Genomic DNA, 20,635 nt, shown 5'->3' with positions numbered 1-20,635 from the left:
AAGACTTGTTGCCCCAATCCTGGGTCCAGCGACGTCGACAGCAGATACCATCGTGGGACAGCTCGCACCTCCATCCTGGTCGCCGACAACGCCTCCTGGTCCGTGAGACTGCAGAGCCCAGCGTCGCCCACTCACCTGGTCGAGGTGACTTCGTCCGGTGCCATCCTGGTGCCCATCTAATCACTGGCTAGTGATTCAGAACTTGGTCCCCTCTGCTTACAGGTGTCTTCGATCCAGGCTTGGATCACTTCGAACTTCATCACTGGTCGCCTGCCAGCAACTTCTTCTTTCAGGCTCCATAGACTGCAACGAGGATTCCCGACGTCTTTCCAGACCTATGCATCCGCAGCCCCTGGGCTAGGTAACCTGAGCATTTCGGTGCTCCAGCATAGCTTAACTATCCAAGGGTCCAGATCCTTTTTCTTTTCAGCTCTATCTAGTCTGATTCGTCCGATAACACTAACTTTACGAAATCTAGCATCCATAGACTTTGTCCCGCATCCCGCGTGAGAGTGCACACTCTGCACCCGATCTCCCTAGGCCTCCTGCTAGTAATCTGAAGGTTCAGTAGTCAAGTCCTAGCGATCCTAAAGCCTATTAGAGTAGTACTTACCTGCTAGTAATTTTGCATTCCACTTTTAGAGTATATGGTTTTTCGTGCCCCTCGGGCATTTGTGTAAATTGTGCGACTTTCAGTATTTTCTTAAGAGCTTTGTATTGTGCTTAGCGCCCTGTCCTCATAAAGAGTCCAGGGCTGTTGTGTTCTAAATAAATATACTTTATTTTCATAACCACTTGTGTGGTGTCCTTTCACTTGGTGTTCAAGGGGTATATGTGATGGTATAACAGCTGGCTTAACACGCCCTCTAGAGTTTAGCCTAAAGACTGCTCTTGTCCAGGCTACTAGGATAGCTGGTCTAACGGTTGACTTACAACCAATCATCAAAAGGGTAGTTTGGAATGATACACAGTGATCACTAGAATGGTGAGCACTACATATCAGGCCAACTTCTCACATTGGTGAGCAGCGGTTGGGATTTGAGCTTGCTGTTGTTTTACCACACGTATCCTAAGAATATCATTTGAAAGATCACATTAGTACCAAGGTACATATAACTTAGCTTAGAATACTCTGAGTTCTACTGAACCAGCTGTTGTAGTTCAACAGGGCCTAGTACACCCTGACTACAACTCTTAGCAAGGGATCAGTAGGCAAACAAATAGTGTAGGTAAGTGCACCACTTACACCTCACTAGAAAAGCATGTCAGACAAAGGAGGGAACTCAGAGGCCCCCCTTGTGTCAGTTGACCCTCCACAGGTCGTCTCAAGATATGCAGCTCTTAGCTTCCAAGAGATGAGACAGATATGTACCTCCAGGAAGCTAAAACAGGGTTCTAACCCTACACTTCCCTTTCTGATTGGTCTCTTAGAGACGTATGATGCCAGAAGGACTGCTAACACAGACCCTTCTAATCCAGATGGGAACATGCCCCCCTTAGCGGGAACCTTTGGGGACCCTGACCTCCATCTCAATGGAACAGTTAGTGAAGGAGAGGAGCAGGATCAGGAAGTGTCAGGCGATGAGGCAGACAAGGGTCAGGTAGAAGTCAGTAGACTCACCAGGACCAACTTAAGTAGGCATGAGAATGGATTTGGGGGACCCCCAGGGCCACTCTCAGGCAGACTTAACATTGGGAATGGACGAGTTAGGTCTCTATCCAGAGGCTCTAACAGATCCATTCGAACCAATGGCTCTCAGACCTCTTCTCACAGAGGGATGCCTTCCCCTCAGAGAAGAGAGCATGAAGCTAAAATGAGGGAAGTCAATCTGAGGATTGAAAGGGAAGAACTTGCCCTGGCCAAAGAGAGACTTGCCTTTGCTAGAGAGCAGAAATTGAGTGGGGCAGACCCCACTGGTGGCAGCATTTTACCTAGAGAAAAGGACAGGAGTTTAGACACTAGACACCTGAGTAAGATAGTGCCCCCCTTTAAGCAAGGGGATGATATCCACAAATGTATAACTGCTTTGGAGAGGGCCTGCACTGCAACGAGGATTCCCGACGTCTTTCCAGACCTATGCATCCGCAGCCCCTGGGCTAGGTAACCTGAGCATTTCGGTGCTCCAGCATAGCTTAACTATCCAAGGGTCCAGATCCTTTTTCGTTTCAGCTCTATTTAGTCGGATTCGTCCGATAACACTAACTGTATGAAATCTAGCATCCATAGACTTTGTCCCGCATCCCGCGTGAGAGTGCACACTCTGCACCCGATCCCCCTAGGCCTCCTGCTAGTAATCTGAAGGTTCAGTAGTCAAGTCCTAGCGATCCTAAAGCCTATTAGAGTAGTACTTACCTGCTAGTAATTTCGCATTCCACTTTTAGAGTATATGGCTTTTCGTGCCCCTCGGGTATTTGTGTAAATTGTGCGACTTTCAGTATTTTCTTAAGAGCTTTGTATTGTGCTTAGCGCCCTGTCCTCATAAAGAGTCCAGGGCTGTTGTGTTCTAAATAAATATACTTTATTTTCATAACAACTTGTGTGGTGTCCTTTCACTTGGTTTTCAAGGGGTATATGTGATGGTATAGCAGCTGGCTTAACACGCCCTCTAGAGTTTAGCCTAAAGACTGCTCTTGTCCATGCTACTAGGATAGCTGGTATAACGGTTGACTTACAACCAATCATCAATAAGGGTCGTTTGGAATGATACACAGTGATCACTAGAATAGTGAGCACTACATATCAGGCCAACTTCTCACAATCCCTATCTGCCCTTTATTTGCACAGGTTCTTAAAGTGGGTGCCTTGTACCAGTCCACACAACCCTTATGATGTATGAGGTCAAAGATAACCTTTATTGAAAGCTATCCTAGTGGTATCTATGGAAAACAGCCTTCAGGCTTAATCTTGAAGGAATGAAAGCAGATTTTTTTTACCAGAATCTCACCTCCTAAATTACTAAATGAAAGGAGAACTACACAATGTTTATATAAAAAAATGTATTTATTAATATACCACTCTCTTCTAATCTCTACACGAGACTAGGGCACAAAGCACACAATACTGAATCAATAGAACATTTGTAATTAGCTCAATACAGAGCGGGCTCAAGGGGAGACCGAACCATGTACTAAAAGAAATAGTATAACAACAACGGCTTAACCAGACACAGTACCTAGAGCACATAGAATTGCTGGGACCCAAAGGAACCACCCAGAGGATTGACACAGGGAGCCCCTGGAGGACGGTTGCAGTGAGGAAACAGGGACACGTGCTCCGTACAACTCTACGGGAAATTCGAGGTTGGAAAATTACAAGTTAAGGACACTTCTAAGAGGACTTCAAACAAACCCTTTGGAACATAGGAGGTTCTAAGACCAACCCACCAGTGAGTTCTGAGGTACCCGTGTTACCTATCCCAGAAGAGCCAGGTGCATAGGTGTGAAGTGGTGTCGGAAACCTTGGTCATTTTCAATGGAGAGCTGCAAAGAAGTACTGCTGCCAGGATGGCGAAGAGTGTACGGTGGAATCCAAGCCTGGATCCAAGGTGAGAGGAACCTGAAAGCAGAGGGGACAGAGTCTGGATCACTTCTGGTGACCAGGGGCTCTGTAGTCAAATGCCCACCGATGTCATATGCTACAGGTGCAAAGAAGGGTTGCTTGACTCTGCAGCCACGAGGACCAGGAGACGTCTAGGATAACCAGAATCCGGAGGTGAGTTGTCCCATGAAGAATGTCGAGAGCTGAGGAGTCGATGTCTGGCTGGAGCTCCAACAAGCTTTTGCAACTGCAACCCTTGCGGTTAGAGGAAACCGGTTACGGTGTGGACCAGCAAGGTCCAGGGGACTCTCCAAGCAATGGATAGTCAGGGCCCATCTGGAGCAACCAGGCAGGCCCAAGAATTCACAAGGTGACCCTTGATAGGACCCACTTTCCAATGGATCAGGGATCGCGAGGAGACCTCAAGCATGTATACAAAGGACCAGCCCACAGGACACTCGGAGAGTTGAGGCCAGAAATCTTTGGTGCAAATACTACCTGGGGTCGGGACTACACAGAGTCTAAAGCACAGACTCAGGAATCATTACTATGCATATGCAACTGCAAAAATATGCTGTGCACAGGGGTTTGGGTTGCACGGTTCCCACGAGGGATACTGGTCTCAGAATCACTGAGAGGGTAGATTGACCTCAGTGACATTCGGGAACCCACCTTCTGTGTTGCTGAAATCTTTGGAGTCCACAGGAGCTCCGGAGGGCAGTAACTCCTTTACTCCAAGGGAGATTCTTCAGTCATGCAGCGTCATGCAGGCAGTCAAAGTACTTGGTCTCTTCTTAGCAGAATCGTGTCCAGGTAAAATCTAAAGTCCTGTGAGCAGGTAACTAACTTTTTACCCATGGGAAGGGGTTAGATAGATTCTGTGGACCCACCTGTGGGAGGGGCAGGACAGAGGGGTGGTTACATCCATGTCCTTTATTCAGTTTTGCACCACAGCAGAAACAAATGGCTCGTAGAACTGGTTTGAGGCAGACTATGCACTGGGACACCAAATGTGCCCCCAGTGCAGACTTTCTGGCACTCAGAGAGTGCACCCACCCAGCCCCAAAACAGTAAATCATGTCTGGGAAATGGTTACACTTCCCTGTGACAGGGTGACAATTGTTATGCCTTCCTCTGCGCGAGCTTGGCTCAGCAGCAGGAGGGCAGACCCGTGTCTGGGGCTGGCAGCATCCATTTTGTGCTGCCCTGGTCGATAATGCTGGTACCGGGTATACTGGTGACCCACATATATCCCTCCAGAAGGTTGGAATCATACCTCCCACACCAGTTACTGGTGTGGAGGTATGATTCCAAGGTGTTTGACACCAAACACAACATGTTTCTAACCAGCCGTTTTAAAGTTAGCATTTACCGTGAGGTTATACTGCACTTAAACAAATATGTCTGGCTGCATCACAGACAACCCTGGAGAATGGTCTCCGAAGGCTGCAGAGGGGCTCTGCTCATGTAGGGGCACCCCCTCATGAAAACCCAGCACCCTGCCTTCAGGATTGTTAAGGTCTGCCATAGGGGTGACGGATAGGTATTTAAGTGCAGTGATTTAGAGAGATATAGTGCACCTATATCTCAGTAGCAGTCTACATGAGCCCCCTCGCAGCCATCGCACGCCAACACAACCTGAACATCATCTCCTACGCTGACGACACCCAGCTGATCCTCTCCCTGACCTACGACCCCGCCGCCAGAGCCAACCTTCATGAAGGAATGAAAGACGTGGATGACGACCAGCCGCCTGAAACTGAACTCAGACAAGACGGAGGTCCTCATCCTGGGCTCTTCACCCTCCGCCTGGGACGACTCCTGGTGGCCCCCCGCCCTGGGCAGCGCACCCAAACCGACAGACCATGCACGCAACCTGGGCTTCATCTTGGACTCCTCCCTCACCTTGACCAGACAAGTCAACGCCGTCTCCTCGTCATGCTTCAACATCCTGCGCATGCTACGGAAGATCTTCCGGTGGATCCCGACCGAGACCAGGAAGACGGTCACCCAGGCCCTCGTCACCAGCCGACTGGACTACGGCAACGCCCTCTACGCCGGAACCACCGCCAATCTCCAGAAGAGACTCCAGCGGATCCAGAACGCCTCAGCCAGACTCATCCTCGACATCCCACGACACAGCCACATCTCCGGACATCTGAGAGACCTGCATTGGCTTCCCGTCAACAAAAGAATCACCTTCCGCCTCCTCACCCACGCACACAAAGCCCTACACGATCAAGGCCCCAGCTACCTCAACAACCGCATCAACTTCTACGCTCCCAAACGACATCTCCGATCAGCCAGCCACGCCCTCGCCGCCGTCCCCCGCATCCGAAGAATGACAACGGGAGGAAGATCCTGGCCGCCAAGACCTGGAACTCCCTACCGACCGACCTGCGCCTGACCCAAGACCACCTCTCCTTCAGGAAGAAGCTCAAGACCTGGCTATTCGAGCAGTAGCAGCACTCCCCCCCCCCCCCTCTAGCGCCTTGAGACCCTCCGGGTAAGTAGTGCGCTATATAAATGCCTATGATTGATTGATTGAGTAGGTGGTGCAAGCATCATCTTACACAGTCTGCAGTAGCAGGCCTGTCGTGTCAATGTTGATGGCCTCTCATGGGTGCCATAATACATGCTGGAGCCCATGGTAGGTCTCTGGGGTACCTATGCCCTGGGTACATGGTACTTTTCTGGCCGATAATGCAAAAGGTCAACATCTGGATGTAGCCGTCTCAGAGGATGACTGGGTTATGCATTTCTCTAAAATCTTCGGTCCATCCTCACAAAGTGCCACAGAAAAAGGAATAGAACCAAGTGAATCCTGCATTCCGAAGAACAACATCTATCCGATAAATATTCATTTCCATCACAGTGAAGTTGTTAAAGCAATTAAGGCATCAAAATCAGGCAAGGCTCCGGGTCCTGATGGAGTTCCAATGGACTTTTTTCTCCACAACATAGATCTTTGGTCTCCGATAATTACTCAGGTCTTGGCAGCAGTAACATCGGATGGACTCTTTCGGTCTTGGTCTACGTCAATTCTACTGCCCATCTTTAAAAAAGGCGACCGCAACGACCCAGCATGTTATAGGCCAATTTCCCTTCTGGATTCCATGGGCAAAATTGCAGGCCGAGTGCTCCTGGACCGCTTACAATCTTGGGCCCGGGAAAATAACATCATGACCGACCTGCAATATGGTTTCCAGAAGGGGCTCGGGACAGTGGAGCAGGCCCTGAACCTTGCCCTCCTGACAGGGAAATATGTTTGCGCCAAAGGAGGTAACATCTTCCTCGTCTACGTCGACCTCAGTGCGGCATTCGACTGCGTCCAACACGGAAAACTCTGGAAAATACTCAGTGATCTCAGAGTGGATCCTCCTTTAATAGCTTTCCTTCGTGAACTATATTCCAACGCTTCTGGGCGAGTCAGATTCGGTACTAACGGTGAGCTGTCCCGCTCATTTCCAATAACAAAAGTAGTAAGACACCAATGGACTAGAGCAGGCTATGCTGGAAGGGAGCCAGGATCTACCCCAGATAAACCACCGACCAATACCGACACTGCTATACGCAGATGATTCAGTCATCCTGGCCCGCACATTAAATCCACTCCAGAAACAAATCAACAAATATAGCAGTTTTATGGACTCACTTGGCCTGAAAATTAACATAAAAAAGACTTTTACTATGCATATCGGCCCCAGGGTTAAAAATCCAAAACCAATAGTGGTGGACAATACAAAGCTGGAAAAAACCTCTGTTTACCCCTATTTGGGAATTCTTGTGGATGACGCTCTGAACTGGCGTCAAGCTACGGTTACCAGAAATCTTCTTTTTCGGCGCGCAACATCGGCCCTGATGTCATTCTCGAGAAAGCTGGGGAAACCTGCTCCATCAGAACTCCTGAAAATTTACTACGCTAAATGCCACAGTGTGGCTACCTATGGAGCAGGTGTGTGGGGGCATGCCATATTGATCATCTGCAAATAACTGAGAATACCTTCATCAAATATGTGCTGGCCCTCCCGCAAAGCGCCCCGAACTTTGCCTCCCATAGCGAGCTAGGCATGGAATACATAGCAGACACTATCCGTTGCCAACCTATTTTATTGTGGCAACGTATATGGTCCAAACCCGAGTGCCACTTAACACGATCCTTGATCACAGACTGTTTAGCCCTAACAAACTGGCAAAAGATCTCATGGTTGGTCTACGTACGGAACTTTTTTAATGACCTTGGCCACAAGTCTTACTTTGACGACCCCCCTACTATTGAAGACATCTCCAGGAAACAGCTAAAATTGATGTGTTTGGCGCACCTGAGAGAGTTGCGAAATCAGGCGGAGATTATAAAACCTTCTAACACCCAGATCTGTGCAACACAACCCCTTAAAGGTATGCAACCCTATTTGTCGTTTTTTCTATCAAATCAGGAAAAAAATTTGTTAACAAGATTTCGCTTCAATACCTTTTTTCGTTTGGTCTCTTTTCCTGAAACTCACAACTGGTCCCGTTCGCTCATGAACTGCCCATGTGATGGAATGTCTCCACAAACAACAATTCATATTATTTTTTTCTGTAAGTATTACAAAATCGCTCGTAAATCTTGGATACTCCCACTTCTTCGATCTGCTGGTCTCAGACAGTGCCACTCTGCAATCTTGTTTTTGCAATGTCTGCACTCACCGCATGTAGCTAAATTCGTAGCAAAGTTTTTAAAGGCCTCCATCACAATTCGTCAAAAACTCACAAACTGAACAGAAGTACCCAAGCAACAAGTTCTCTCTCATGCACTCCTCAAAAGTTCTTTCTTTTTTAAACCTATGTATATGATGAAATGTTTGGCTCTGCTTTTTTTAACTATGTACTTTTTATGATTATACAAACTGTAATCGAATAAAAGTTATTGAAACCTCGAAAGAAACATGGTGTACCATATACTAGGGACTGATAAGGGCACCCCAGAATAAAATCTGGAGTGTACCTAAAGTACATGGATTGCAATTTAAGGGAGAAAGCAGATAGCCTGGATTCAAGTGAGACTAAGCCAAAAACAGTGTGACAAAAGCAAAAAGTGGGGGTAACTATAAGAAGCCGATACTACTTTCCTACAGGGGTTACTTGGTAATCCACTCGGAGGGCAATGGTACCCGTGGGCCCAGAACTACTGTGGGAAACAACGGGGCAGAGGAGGGATACTGCTCAGGAACCAAGCGCTCCCTCGGACCCAGAGAAGATACCTCCGAGAAACAGATTTCCAATGTAAACTCATTGGAAGGGGGTGGAAACGGTATCGTTTTGCAGTTTCCTTCTTTGCTGCCTCAACTCGATGTATTAATTATTTGCGACATTTCTACAGCACGATCCTGAGAGTTCGGAACCTGCCACATAGCGCTGAGGCTTCAATGAGTTACAAATGCGTCATGGGCACTCGTGCAAGCAGGGAAATGCCACTCGAGCCCAAAGCGGATAGTAACAGACAGTCATAGTGGGTTCAATGGGCCCCTCACACTGGGCTCCTGTGCCACTGCACCTGCTGCACTAATGATACCGCCACTCCTGAGGAGAATATGCCGTGTGATTGGCCCACCTCGTCAGCGCGGGTGTGTTCACGTCAGCTTCTGTAGTGTGTATTCACACGCGTGTCGTGATCGTGCCACTAAGTCTGGTCAGTGCGTTCCTCTTTCTCCGGTCGTCGGTTTCAGGTGAAGGGGGAATGCGGGCGGGGGGCCTCATCATTATGCAAGACCCCGGAGACACGGGAAAGGGGAAGGGGTGTGACCCCGGGGGTCTCTTGCCTGAGTCACGAGACACTGGGTCTATAAAAACGAGGAGAATCGCTGTCTCTGCACGGCGCCAGTCAGAGAGCACAGCAGCGGAGAGGCCACACACCGTATAGTCAACCTACCAGCAGGTAAGAGATTCGCCCTGTCTGTACCCTCCCTGTGTGAGCGAGAGCAACGGGGGTAGACTCCCCCTGTCCGTACCTTGTCCGAGGGAGGACATAGACACGAGAGATGTAGCGCTCGTGGACCTCCACTATTGTATATTATGGTATAGACATATTTCTGTACAGCGCTGTATGCAACTCCAGCGCCGGTTCAAGGCGCCTTGGCCCTGTGCCAGGGCTGCACCAGACTGGCACAGCATCTCTGCGGTTGGGGTGACGCGGTGCCCGCACATGCCCTGTGACTGGCACTGAATCCCGTTTTCTTCTGTGACACCGGGTGCAGCATGCCAGCCCCTGTGTGTGTACCCCCAGGGGTCAGGCTTCCCCTCAGCTGATGGAACCAGGCCCTGTTCATCATCAGTAACGCCCATCACAGGCCACAAGGGACGGCAGGTAGGCTGCGTCACAGGAGGTCACGACCCTTCTTGGAAAGCAGCCGTGCCCCCCGCAGCGCGAGCCTTGCCAGGCACTGGGATCAGGTGGAGATGGTGGAGGCGGGGATGCTTGGGGTGCTGGGGACCGAGCGCCCCGCTCTTCCAGAGCCCTCCCTGGCATGGTGATGCTGGGGGCTGCCGGGGTAGGTAGGGGTCGGGCAGGCCGTCTCTAACTCTGTCCCATTTTGTCTTTCAGCCATGGGTCCCGTGAGAGCTGCCCTCCGGTTGCTGCTGGCACTGGGCTTCTTGCAAACAGCAGCGTCTTCTTTCTACGGTAAGGCCTTGTCCTGCAGCCTCTGTCCCTCTTCCCTACTCGCCCCTGAGCGCTCATTCCTAAAACATGCTGGTAAGACTGGGCAGAATGCAAGGTGGAGTCGTAATGAAAGGTGGAGTCGGCTCTGCCATGCTTTTAGCCTATAGTCTACAGGTTGTTAGTGCAACGGCATTGGAGTGTGTGTGTGTGTGTGTGTGGGGGGGGGGGGTGGGGGGGGGGGGGGGGAGGCCGCTGCCGGGGACACTCTGGGCTCTCGACTGCTGGACGCGGGTGAGATCTGTGCGGACTGAGAGCCCCTGAGCGGAAAGGTGAGAGTGTGAGGGTAGAGGCCAGAGGCCGCCGTGACTTCGGGCAGGAGGGGACCCACTGACTGTCAGTTACGATGAATGTTACAATTAATGTTTATTTATTTATGCGTTTATAGCGCGGACTTTACCCGACGGTGTCAGTGCGCTAATGTCTCACTCCACGAGGCCGGCAGTGACACGGTGAGACATGTCGGGTCTAGTAGTGGGTGACGCATGGGTACTAAAGGGATTGATAGTGCAGAGACAGACGTGTCAGGGTGAGATGTGGCTGCTATGAGTGGGTGGGATAGCCTGCTATGATTGGGTGGGATACGCCTGCTATGAGTGGGTGAGATACGCCTATGAGTGGGTGAGCTGTGCCTACTATGAGTGGGTGAGCTGTGCCTGCTATGAGTGGGTGGGATACGCCTGCTATGAGTGGGTGAGCTGTGCCTACTATGAGTGGGTGAGCTGTGCCTGCTATGAGTGGGTGGGATGTGTCTGCTATGAGTGGGTGAGCTTTGCCTGCTATGAGTGGGTGGGATACGCCTGCTATGAGTGGGTGAGCTGTGCCTGCTAAGAGTGGATGAGATATGCCTGCTATGAGTGGGTGGGATGTGCTATGAGTGGGTGAGCTGTGCCTGCTATGAGTGGGTGGGATGTCTCTGCTATGAGTGGGTGAGCAGTGCCTGCTATGAGTGGGTGGGATACGCCTGCTATGAGTGGGTGAGCTGTGCCTGCTATGAGTGGGTGAGCTGTGCCTGCTATGAGTGGGTGGGATACGCCTGCTATGAGTGGGTGAGCTGTGCCTGCCATGAGTGGGTGGGATACGCCTGCTTTGAGTGGGTGGGATACGCCTGCTATGAGTGTGTGAGCTGTGCCTGCTATGAGTGGATGAGATATGCCTGCTATGAGTGGGTGGGATACCCCTGCTATGAGTGGGTGAGCTGTGCCTGCTATGAGTGGGTGGGATACGCCTGCTATGAGTGGGTGAGCGGTCCCTGCTATGAGTGGGTGAGTTGTGCCTGCTGTGAGTGGGTGGGATATGCCTGCTATGAGTAGGTGAGATGTGCCTGCTATGAGTGGGTGAGCTGTGCCTTCTATGAGTGGGTGAGCTGTGCCTTCTATGAGTGGGTGAGCTGTGCCTGCTATGAGTTGGTGGCTTAGGCCTGTTATGAGTGGGTGGGATACGCCTGCTATGAGTGGGTGAGCTGCGCCTGCTATGAGTGGGTGGGATATGCCTGCTGTGAGTGGGTTAGATGTGTCTGCTATGGTGTGCGTGGGTGAGAGGTGCCTGCTATGAGTTGGTGGCTTAAGCCTAGTATGAGTGGGTGAGCTGTGCCTGCTATGAGTGGGTGGGATATGCTTGCTATGAGTGGGAGAGATGTGTCTGCTATGCTGTGGGTGGGTGAAATGTGGCTGCTATGAGTGGGTGAGATATGCCTTCTATGAGTGGGTGAGCTGTGCCTGCTATGAGTGGGTGGGATATGCTTGCTATGAGTGGGAGAGATGTGTCTGCTATGCTGTGGGTGGTATGAGATGTGCCTGCTATGAATGAGTGAGATATGCCTTCTATGTGCCTGCCATGAGTGAGGGAGGTGTCTGTTATTAATGGGTGATATATGGCTGCCCTGATGTACAATAAGGGCTGATTACAACGTCTTTAATGGGACTCGCTCGACTGAGATCAAGTGGAATGGACGCGCTGCTCTTTGCATGGCATTAAGTCGGGCAGTTCCCAGATGCGCCTCTGAATAACGGCGCCCTGAGCTCAGCTCGCCCATGCCCAAGGCCGGCCCTGGCTGGGGCATCGACTCATGAGTGCCCCGAGTCACGCCGAAGCTTGTACAGTGACCACCGTTGACTGGTTCTCAGGTATTGCAGTCTACTCCAGAAAAGGGGGACTCTGGGAACCTCTAGGTCAACATCTGAGGTACTGCAAACTGCTACAGAAAACTATTTGTGATGGATTCCAGAACCTATAGTAATAACAGAAAATACTCCACCTGCCCCTGAAATAATTTGTTTCTGAGTCCAGGACCTCGGTTACTAACCCATGCTCCTGTAGCTGATATTTTGTAAACACCTATCGTACTGCAGCCTGCTGTAGAAAAGTTCTGTTTTTTACTACAAATGACCAAAGGTACTCCAGTCTGAAACAGAAACAGGATTTGTTTTTGAATCCATGAAGACTACTGCAGTAAGAATGTATCTCTGACTCAAGTGACCACTAGTAACTACCTAAGATACTGCAGGATTCTACAGACAGGTCTTACCTCTGACTGGAGACATCGCTAGTAACAAGCATTAGCAAAGCTTATTTTCAGTTACAACCATATGTATTGGCTTTTCCAATTCTTGTTTAAAAAAACTGAGATCGGTGGGCTTTGTCAACACTTGTTACATATCTGCTGTCTGTGTCTCCTTTTCCCCTGGTTGTTTTCTTTACTCTTTCCCATCGTCTCCATGTACCTTTGCCTACTTCTCACCTAAGTATTCTTTTTACCTTTCACTGTCTCCACACCGCCTTTTTCCTTCCAACTTCTTTTTGCTTTTTCTCCTGGCTTTGCTCTTTGCTTTGTTTCTTTAATTCTCTCTTTCTTGACCTGTCCTTTTTGATTTCAAGGAACTATGGATACATGTATTAATAAACGGGAAAGGTTTACCCCCTCGAACTCTTCCCACGCTTTTGTGTATAGAATTCCACGGCAACTGTGAGAAAGCCTGTTGAAAATTGTATTTTCTCCTGAAAATAGCATGATACACTGGCGAATTAAAAGGCTGTACTTTGTTTTTTCATTACACAGGCTGAATTCGGGTAGGTACTGTTCGTTTCACAGCAGCACTTGCAGATAAGTGTCAGACTGTAGGCTCTTCTTATAAATGGCACCACTCTGTGTTTTAATCTGAATTTCCTCTTTGCAGATGGGCTGGAAGAGGTGGAGACTTCCTTCGTTCTCAGGTGTGCTGAAGAAGCCAAGCACCTGGTGGATGCCGCCTACAAGCACACGCGCCAAACGTGAGTCACGAAGGTTTGGGTATTACCGGTCATATCTATAGGAACATTTCTCAAGTGTAGGAGTAACAGGGAGGTATCAAATCCCGCCATCAGGCGCAGAATGCCTGGCGGATTCCGACGTCTGACATGCCTCTTTAGGATTCTTTATTCAACTTCTGAACCTCCATCTTTCACCATCAAAGCTGACATCACTTCCTGTCTTCTGGTCTCTGACCTTCTCGGACCTGCACATTCAGCGCTGCCACTACTACCCAAGATGCTCTTTCAGAGCTGCCACCATAACATGTTTTAGAACCTGCCCCTTCAAAATAGGCAATTACCGTTGTCTGGCCTTTAATCTCTCAACTCGCCCCTCTACAGCTGCCATCACTGTTGGAGTGAAGAGAGAATTCACCATAGATCACCACCAGGCATCCTATCATTGTTAAATCTCTGAACTCTGACCTGCCCTTTCAGAGCAATCATAACTGCCCGAATTCTAACTCAGCCCTTTGGAGCTTCCATCCTGGCTGAATCTATCATTCCTCCATCGGAATTCCCATAAATCCACGAGATTCGCTCTATATGCACCCGATTGAGATCCGCCACCTCTTATCGAGCTCCACTTCCTCTTCGGCTCTCTGGTATCTGCTGGTGAAGCGTGCACCACCACTGTGTGTATGTGGAGAGGGTTTGTCTACCCTGTATGTGTGTCACACCTCCCTCTCTCCGATGGTGAAGACCTCATTGCAGCTTGTGATACTACATCTGTTCTGTGTATGTGGGGTGGTTTATGCTCCTCTGTTTGTGTGTCACACTCTCCTCTCTCTGATGAAGCATTCATAGTGCCCACACCGCCATCGCTCGCTCCACTTGTACCCTGTACCCAATACATTCACAACCAAGAAGACTCATGAGACATAATTGTGGGAAAACGGTGGTGCAGGTTTATTTGCATACAAATAGCAGATAGGTGGGTCATCTTACAGGCGATCCAAGACGGCAGCCCCTCGCTGACCCGCCTGCCTAATTAGCCAATTTGCACGGTAAGTCGATGCTCTTGACGGTGCAATACTTTTAATCGTTATCTCGTTTACTCCCGCCCCCCCTGTCGGGGCGGAGCGATGAGGCACACCCCCGGTCGGTTTAGGCCCCCCGACCGCCCGAAGGACTAACGGGGCGCCGACGTTGTTTCCTGGAACCCCCTCGGCTCCAGGTTCTTGGCTCGGGCACCCCTACTGTGCCAGGCAGAGGTATTGCTGTCTCCTTCTGCCGCAGAGGTACCCTTACTGTCCATCTGCTTCCAGATCGCCCTGTGACTCCGCCTGCAACACAAAACAGACCATTAATTGTTCACACCAACCTGCTGCTCTGCCGCTGGGTCTGGGCCAGGGCGGGAACAGCGCAGAGTAGTCCAGACGACACGCGGCGGAAAAGAGGAAGTAGTAAACCAGGCTGGCCTAGATAAAGGCCCTAGGACCGCCCACCACCAACATGCTCGCCCTGCATTGGCCACCCCCTAAAGGGGGCGGCACCCTGCTGTCGTGCTGCTGCGTTTTGTTCGCGAGGCATGTGTCACTAAGACGCTGTCTCGCGTTATCTCCCCTTCGCGTCGCGCGGCCAGCGGCATAGTGCCCACACCGCCATCGCTCGCTCCACTTGTACCCTGTACCCAATACATTCACAACCAAGAAGACTCATGAGACATAATTGTGGGAAAACGGTGGTGCAGGTTTATTTGCATACAAATAGCAGATAGGTGGGTCATCTTACAGGCGATCCAAGACGGCAGCCCCTCGCTGACCCGCCTGCCTAATTAGCCAATTTGCACGGTAAGTCGATGCTCTTGACGGTGCAATACTTTTAATCGTTATCTCGTTTACTCCCGCCCCCCCTGTCGGGGCGGAGCGATGAGGCACACCCCCGGTCGGTTTAGGCCCCCCGACCGCCCGAAGGACTAACGGGGCGCCGACGTTGTTTCCTGGAACCCCCTCGGCTCCAGGTTCTTGGCTCGGGCACCCCTACTGTGCCAGGCAGAGGTATTGCTGTCTCCTTCTGCCGCAGAGGTACCCTTACTGTCCATCTGCTTCCAGATCGCCCTGTACTCCGCCACAGCTCTGGAGGAGGCCCCCGTCGATGACAGAGCCCCCCACCCACTTAGCTACTTCATTTCGCTCTCTTTCGCTCCACTTATACTTCCGAGAGGGACATGTTCACCCCAACCCCGACAAGTATACCCAACCTAAGGGCATTCTTACAACGCGGGAAAGCCTCTCTTAATTCCCTGTGGAACCTTTGCCACGGTATTTCGCCTCCAATTGTCCTTTGTTACTCTTGTAGCCTGCCCCTTGTCACTCCCTTCTGAATGCACTGTTAGCTACCTCATGTATTTGTTCACCCAATGGCGTTGCTTATCCCCGCACATCACATTCAGGATCTTCTTCCAGGGCACCCGTCACCTTGGACCCACCCTTGCCGTTGTAACCCTTAATTACCCCTTATGCAGCTGCTAGAGCCTGACAGTGACCATTGCATTTGGGTGATTGAATTAGTCTCTCCTCCCTACTAAGCCTTTGGGTACACCTCTCTCATAGTTCCCATTCACCACACCGCTATGGAGATCTTGTACGGTTCTTAGGACACGCCCCTAGTTGTAACGCCGCACCTCTGATGGGGATTGCTAAGGTACGGTTCTCAGGCCACACCCTTAGCTACAAAACCACACCTCTTAATGAGATTCCTCGGCGGTCAGTTGTTTCGTCTGATATTTGTCCCAACAAGTAGGGCTTGTGAAGACCTGTCCAGTGCTGCAATATTCATGAGCGTGCATGTCCTATCAACTCACTGCAAGGTTTTACCTCATGTGACTTAACGTCTGCTTGTTAGCAAAAGTTGACCTCGCGCAAGAAAGACTGCCTCATACAGGATGACGTGCTTGTTAACCCTGCATTGCATAATGATTTATATCGTGGGCCAGGACGGGGGGCTGTGCCGCCTGCACAAGCACTAGGTGTTCAGAATCTTTACTATCATCTTTGAATATATGTGCATAAAACCAGAAGGTGGCGATGGTGAGCCATTGCAGTTGTTCATCATCCTTGTCGGAAATGTATTGCTTCCTTGATGAAACATGCTCATGGGCGGGTTTGACTGGCGTCCTAATGACAGTTCTAATTTGCCATAATTACAGCTCTGCCTGAGCCTGACCTGCTACCTAACGTACCCCTCACTGTGCCTCGATGTCACCTGCTGCACACTCTGCCATGTATGTCCCACCAGCTTGCTCCTAATGGATGCATTCTCAATGTATACATAAACTCGTGCTTTCAGAGGCATAGGACCCGGACTAAAATCAGGGCAAAATATACTTTAAGGGGAGTGCTATCTCGGACTGCTGCCCGTATGGTTGAATGACATTGCATTAACATGTCAAAACGTCCGGGGTGTACACCTGAGTGTAGTGGGTTACTGCCTAATCCAGCCGTGCCTTTTAGGATACATGTACTAGTTTAGACACATTCTGATTTGTGCTTGCATTTAACCTCGTGCCCAAGCCTTGAGGTGATTGCAAGATAAGTGCTTTTATCTAATTAATTGGTTCCAGACATCCCCCACTCCTTCGTCCCTGCTGCCCTCGCTCTGGACTGAATCGAGAGCACCGCTGTGCCTATCTAGTAGGATCAATGACCCCCATTAGTGGTAATTTAAACCAAGTTATACGTACGTATTTTTGACCACTGATTAGTACAAAACGATACTGGAGTTTCCTTTCAGGATACCTGCGTTTGTCAGTTGCAAGAGAAAACTCTCAAACCGTGGCGCTTTGCAAACTGCCTGAAGATTCCTAGAAGACGGCAAGGCAACAAATGACCCTAACATAATTCTCTCGAGTGCATTTGTATAGGACTGAAGGAACGCCAAAAAAAACGTCTCCAATGGGTAAGTCAACTTTACACATTACCTTTAAGTTTACCAAGCTGCCACTGGGTGAGCACAGGTTAATTGAGGGTTCGCGTTTGGAAGGACCCAACGAAAATGGTCACACTGGGCACCACCAATTCTAAGCTGGTCCTGATGTGTTTCCTCACACATTATCTACGGCAATCTCTGAGACCACCAAGACAGCACAATTCTCGAGCTGCGGTGGTTAGTTAAGGTAATAATTAAATTGAAACCACCCCTTCATGGATAATCATGTCTGGTCCCCCAAGCTGTGCGGTCCAATGGTTTCCCAAATTAGAGGCTGCAATTGCCGGTGAATTTCCTCTCTGGACACACGTTTAGTGCATACTTACGCAGGAGCGGCTACACATACAAGCATTATACCAGAGAATAGAGCTACACTTTAATTTGACAGGGAAGGGGTTGTTAGAAAATTTAAATCTGGTAAGAAGGGTACCATAGCCCATAACTTACAATGTTTACCCCACCTGATCTGAAGTGCCTTCCATTGAAAAAGGTGTCCTGTCATGTGCTTGGAGTGTATCGCACCGTAACATGGCATGTACATATTGGGTAAAATATTCATTCACCGACAGATCGCAACCTTTGCTATCACTATGCCATAGCAGTGACCTCATTGTAATGAATAATTACTTACCTCTGCAAGTGTCCTGCAGAGTATTCGTGCACTACGCGTGCACCCGGTATAAGTTAGCGGCAACGCTGTGCCGGTAAGCATCTCGTACTGAGCAACCGTGGGTCACCTAGGAATTGTTATCAGAGCATACACCTTGTATAGCGCCCGTTCACTTCACCTAATCCTAGCCCCCCGATCTCAGTTCGCCCTTTCACCTCCTGTTCACGCCCGGCGCAGTCACGTGATTCCCCGCGTTCTCTAAAGGCGCTCACGTATTTATTTATAGCTTGGCATCTGAGTCCATTCTACTGTCAGTGGAATCAGTGCCTCGTACATATGGCGATCGCATTGTGTATAAGCTTTATATGGGGTGAGCGACGTTGTACATAGCATTATAATTGAGGACAGTGACAGCTCCATCCTTTGGACAAAGCGAAGGCCGGAACATCGAAGCATTCGGACTTCACCCCTTAAATTGCTACCATCCATTGCTCGGGAAGCTAAAACCCACTCCATCGAGATTTCCATTTCTTACGCAAGTCCCAGCAACAGAATTTAAACACGCACGCAAACATCGAGACAGACGCATGTAGCCAAGCACGTGCACTAATATTTTCGGGGAACGATAGGATATTTCATCTTCTGGCCCTTTCCTGCCGTTGTCGGCGCGGTGGCATACCAGCACAGAGCTTTGGGTACCGTGCATGCTCACAGATAGCGCCGTATCTGAACCTTTCACACACCGCTTTTGGCCGCGCGGCAGAGAAGCGTGCCTGTTAAAAGTCATTTACCTACTGCACAGGCTGCCATGGTCATGTTTCATCCAATGGGCAGCATTGCAACAAACTGAAATTTACCATGCATTACTGAATCGCCATGTACATTGCTTATGGCAACTTGGCACTACGATGCTAGGCTGTGTGCGTTGTTGGGGAATGCCTAAAAGCCAGAGATCAACACTTGGCCTGCTCCCTGCTCTCATACGAGGTGAAGCAGCTGATAGTTACTTGAACCAGACACATTGTGTGTTTATAAGGGAATTAAACGTTATACTCCGCGGGCACTAGTAACGGCCTTTTGCTGGGCACAAAACCTATTTTGTGAGCCATCAAACGGTGGATCTGTTAGTCCGACAGCGCACCTACTAAGGGCCTTGTGCACAACATACCCTACGTTGCAAAAGAAAGGAAATGCTTAGGACCCGTATCGATATGTTTGTTTGGAGTCGGTGGGTGTCTTTCATGGTATTCACAAAGAAGCACCGGCTGGAAATCTAGGACAGCCATATTCTTCCAGGAGCATTCTCATTCACATTTACTCATGTAGAGTTTCAATTAGGTGGAACATTTTGCTGCGGAATAAATGTTCACTCTCACTTTTCCCTCCCCAGAAAGCACTTTATTTCCACAGAAAATTATTTTTTCCTGTGGCCAAAACTCATGACCTTGCGCGCTAGCGATTGGCAGCTGGGCTCCTGTCACGGAATCTGTCGGCTGGAAGGAAGCTGAGTCATCTGCGTCTGCAGCTTCAAATCCCCGCGAGCTAGCTCACCTGGTTATGTGCCTGCTGCAGCGATCTGTGTGTGAACGCGGGGGGCGGGGGGGGGGTGATCCCTGAAAGTGCGGGCGCCCCTTACTGCGTGAGCCTCGGAACCCGATTCCCCAGAAAAGTACAAAGCGCCTGCAGAGGACCCCGAACACCCGCGCTCCTAACATAATAGAACTATTGAACGGGCGGGGGGGGGTGATCCCTGAAAGTGCGGGCGCCCCTTACTGCGTGAGCCTCGGAACCCGATTCCCCAGAAAAGTACAAAGCGCCTGCAGAGGACCCCGAACACCCGCGCTCCTAACATAATAGAACTATTGAACGGTAGTCAAGCCCATCTGGCTACAATACCGTAACCGTGCAACTGGCTATAGTTCAGCGGGATTATTGCAGATCATCACAGGAATTTACCAATCAAGACCATTGTATAAAAGTAAAACAAGTTACGGGTCTGCTATGCATTGCCTCGCTGCACCCAGTGGTCCGAAGAGACAGACTGGCTCCAATCATTGGCAGGGTCTCCCTCAACTTCCAAAGATTCATATTAAACGTGAACGCGCAAACAGCACTACAGTCATGCAAAGCCACAAGGATATATTTCGTATGGCAGTTTTAACGTTTAGCCCTCTGGAGTAATGAAGCTCCTTATGCTCTGTGCACAGGAACAATGTCCAGTTTAAAAGCGCCGCGTGCAAAGACCTGAATTCCCGTAGCCAAACTTTAACTGCTAAAGGATCACGGCTTTGCCGCACGCAATGTGACATTAATAAAACCAAGCCGTACGGAGTGTAGATGAACGTGTGTAGTCTGCGCGATCACCCACACGCCCGATCCTAAAGATTAAACTGCCATATGAGGGTAAACAGCTATGAATAAACGGAAATGAAGTGGGTCGGGTGCCACTAACGTGTTCCTTAACTTTCCCGGAACGCCAGTTTAGCAAAGAGCTAAAGCTGGACCTCATGACCCTGCGCTATCGTGACAACTACTGATAAGGGTCTTGTGAAAGAAACCACTCAAGATTTTT

At 49.8% G+C, this 20,635-nt stretch overlaps 1 protein-coding gene across 1 annotated transcript in view; it reads left to right on the top strand.

Moving 5' to 3' along the window:
• The first annotated feature begins 10,123 nt into the window (after positions 1-10,123).
• LOC147729751 (eosinophil peroxidase-like) overlaps positions 10,124-20,635 on the top strand; it is a 74,000-nt gene continuing 63,488 nt past the window's right edge. Inside the window, exons 1-2 of the mRNA XM_086954639.1 lie at positions 10,124-10,199; positions 13,412-13,505. Of these exons, the coding sequence (XP_086810765.1) occupies positions 10,124-10,199; positions 13,412-13,505 (170 nt within the window). The remainder of the gene's footprint in view (positions 10,200-13,411; positions 13,506-20,635) is intronic.

Source organism: Lissotriton vulgaris, chromosome 2_1 (assembly GCF_964263255.1).
Source record: "Lissotriton vulgaris chromosome 2_1, aLisVul1.2, whole genome shotgun sequence".
Taxonomy (NCBI): Eukaryota; Metazoa; Chordata; class Amphibia; order Caudata; family Salamandridae; genus Lissotriton; species Lissotriton vulgaris.
This window is presented reverse-complemented; position numbering and strand designations above follow the sequence as displayed.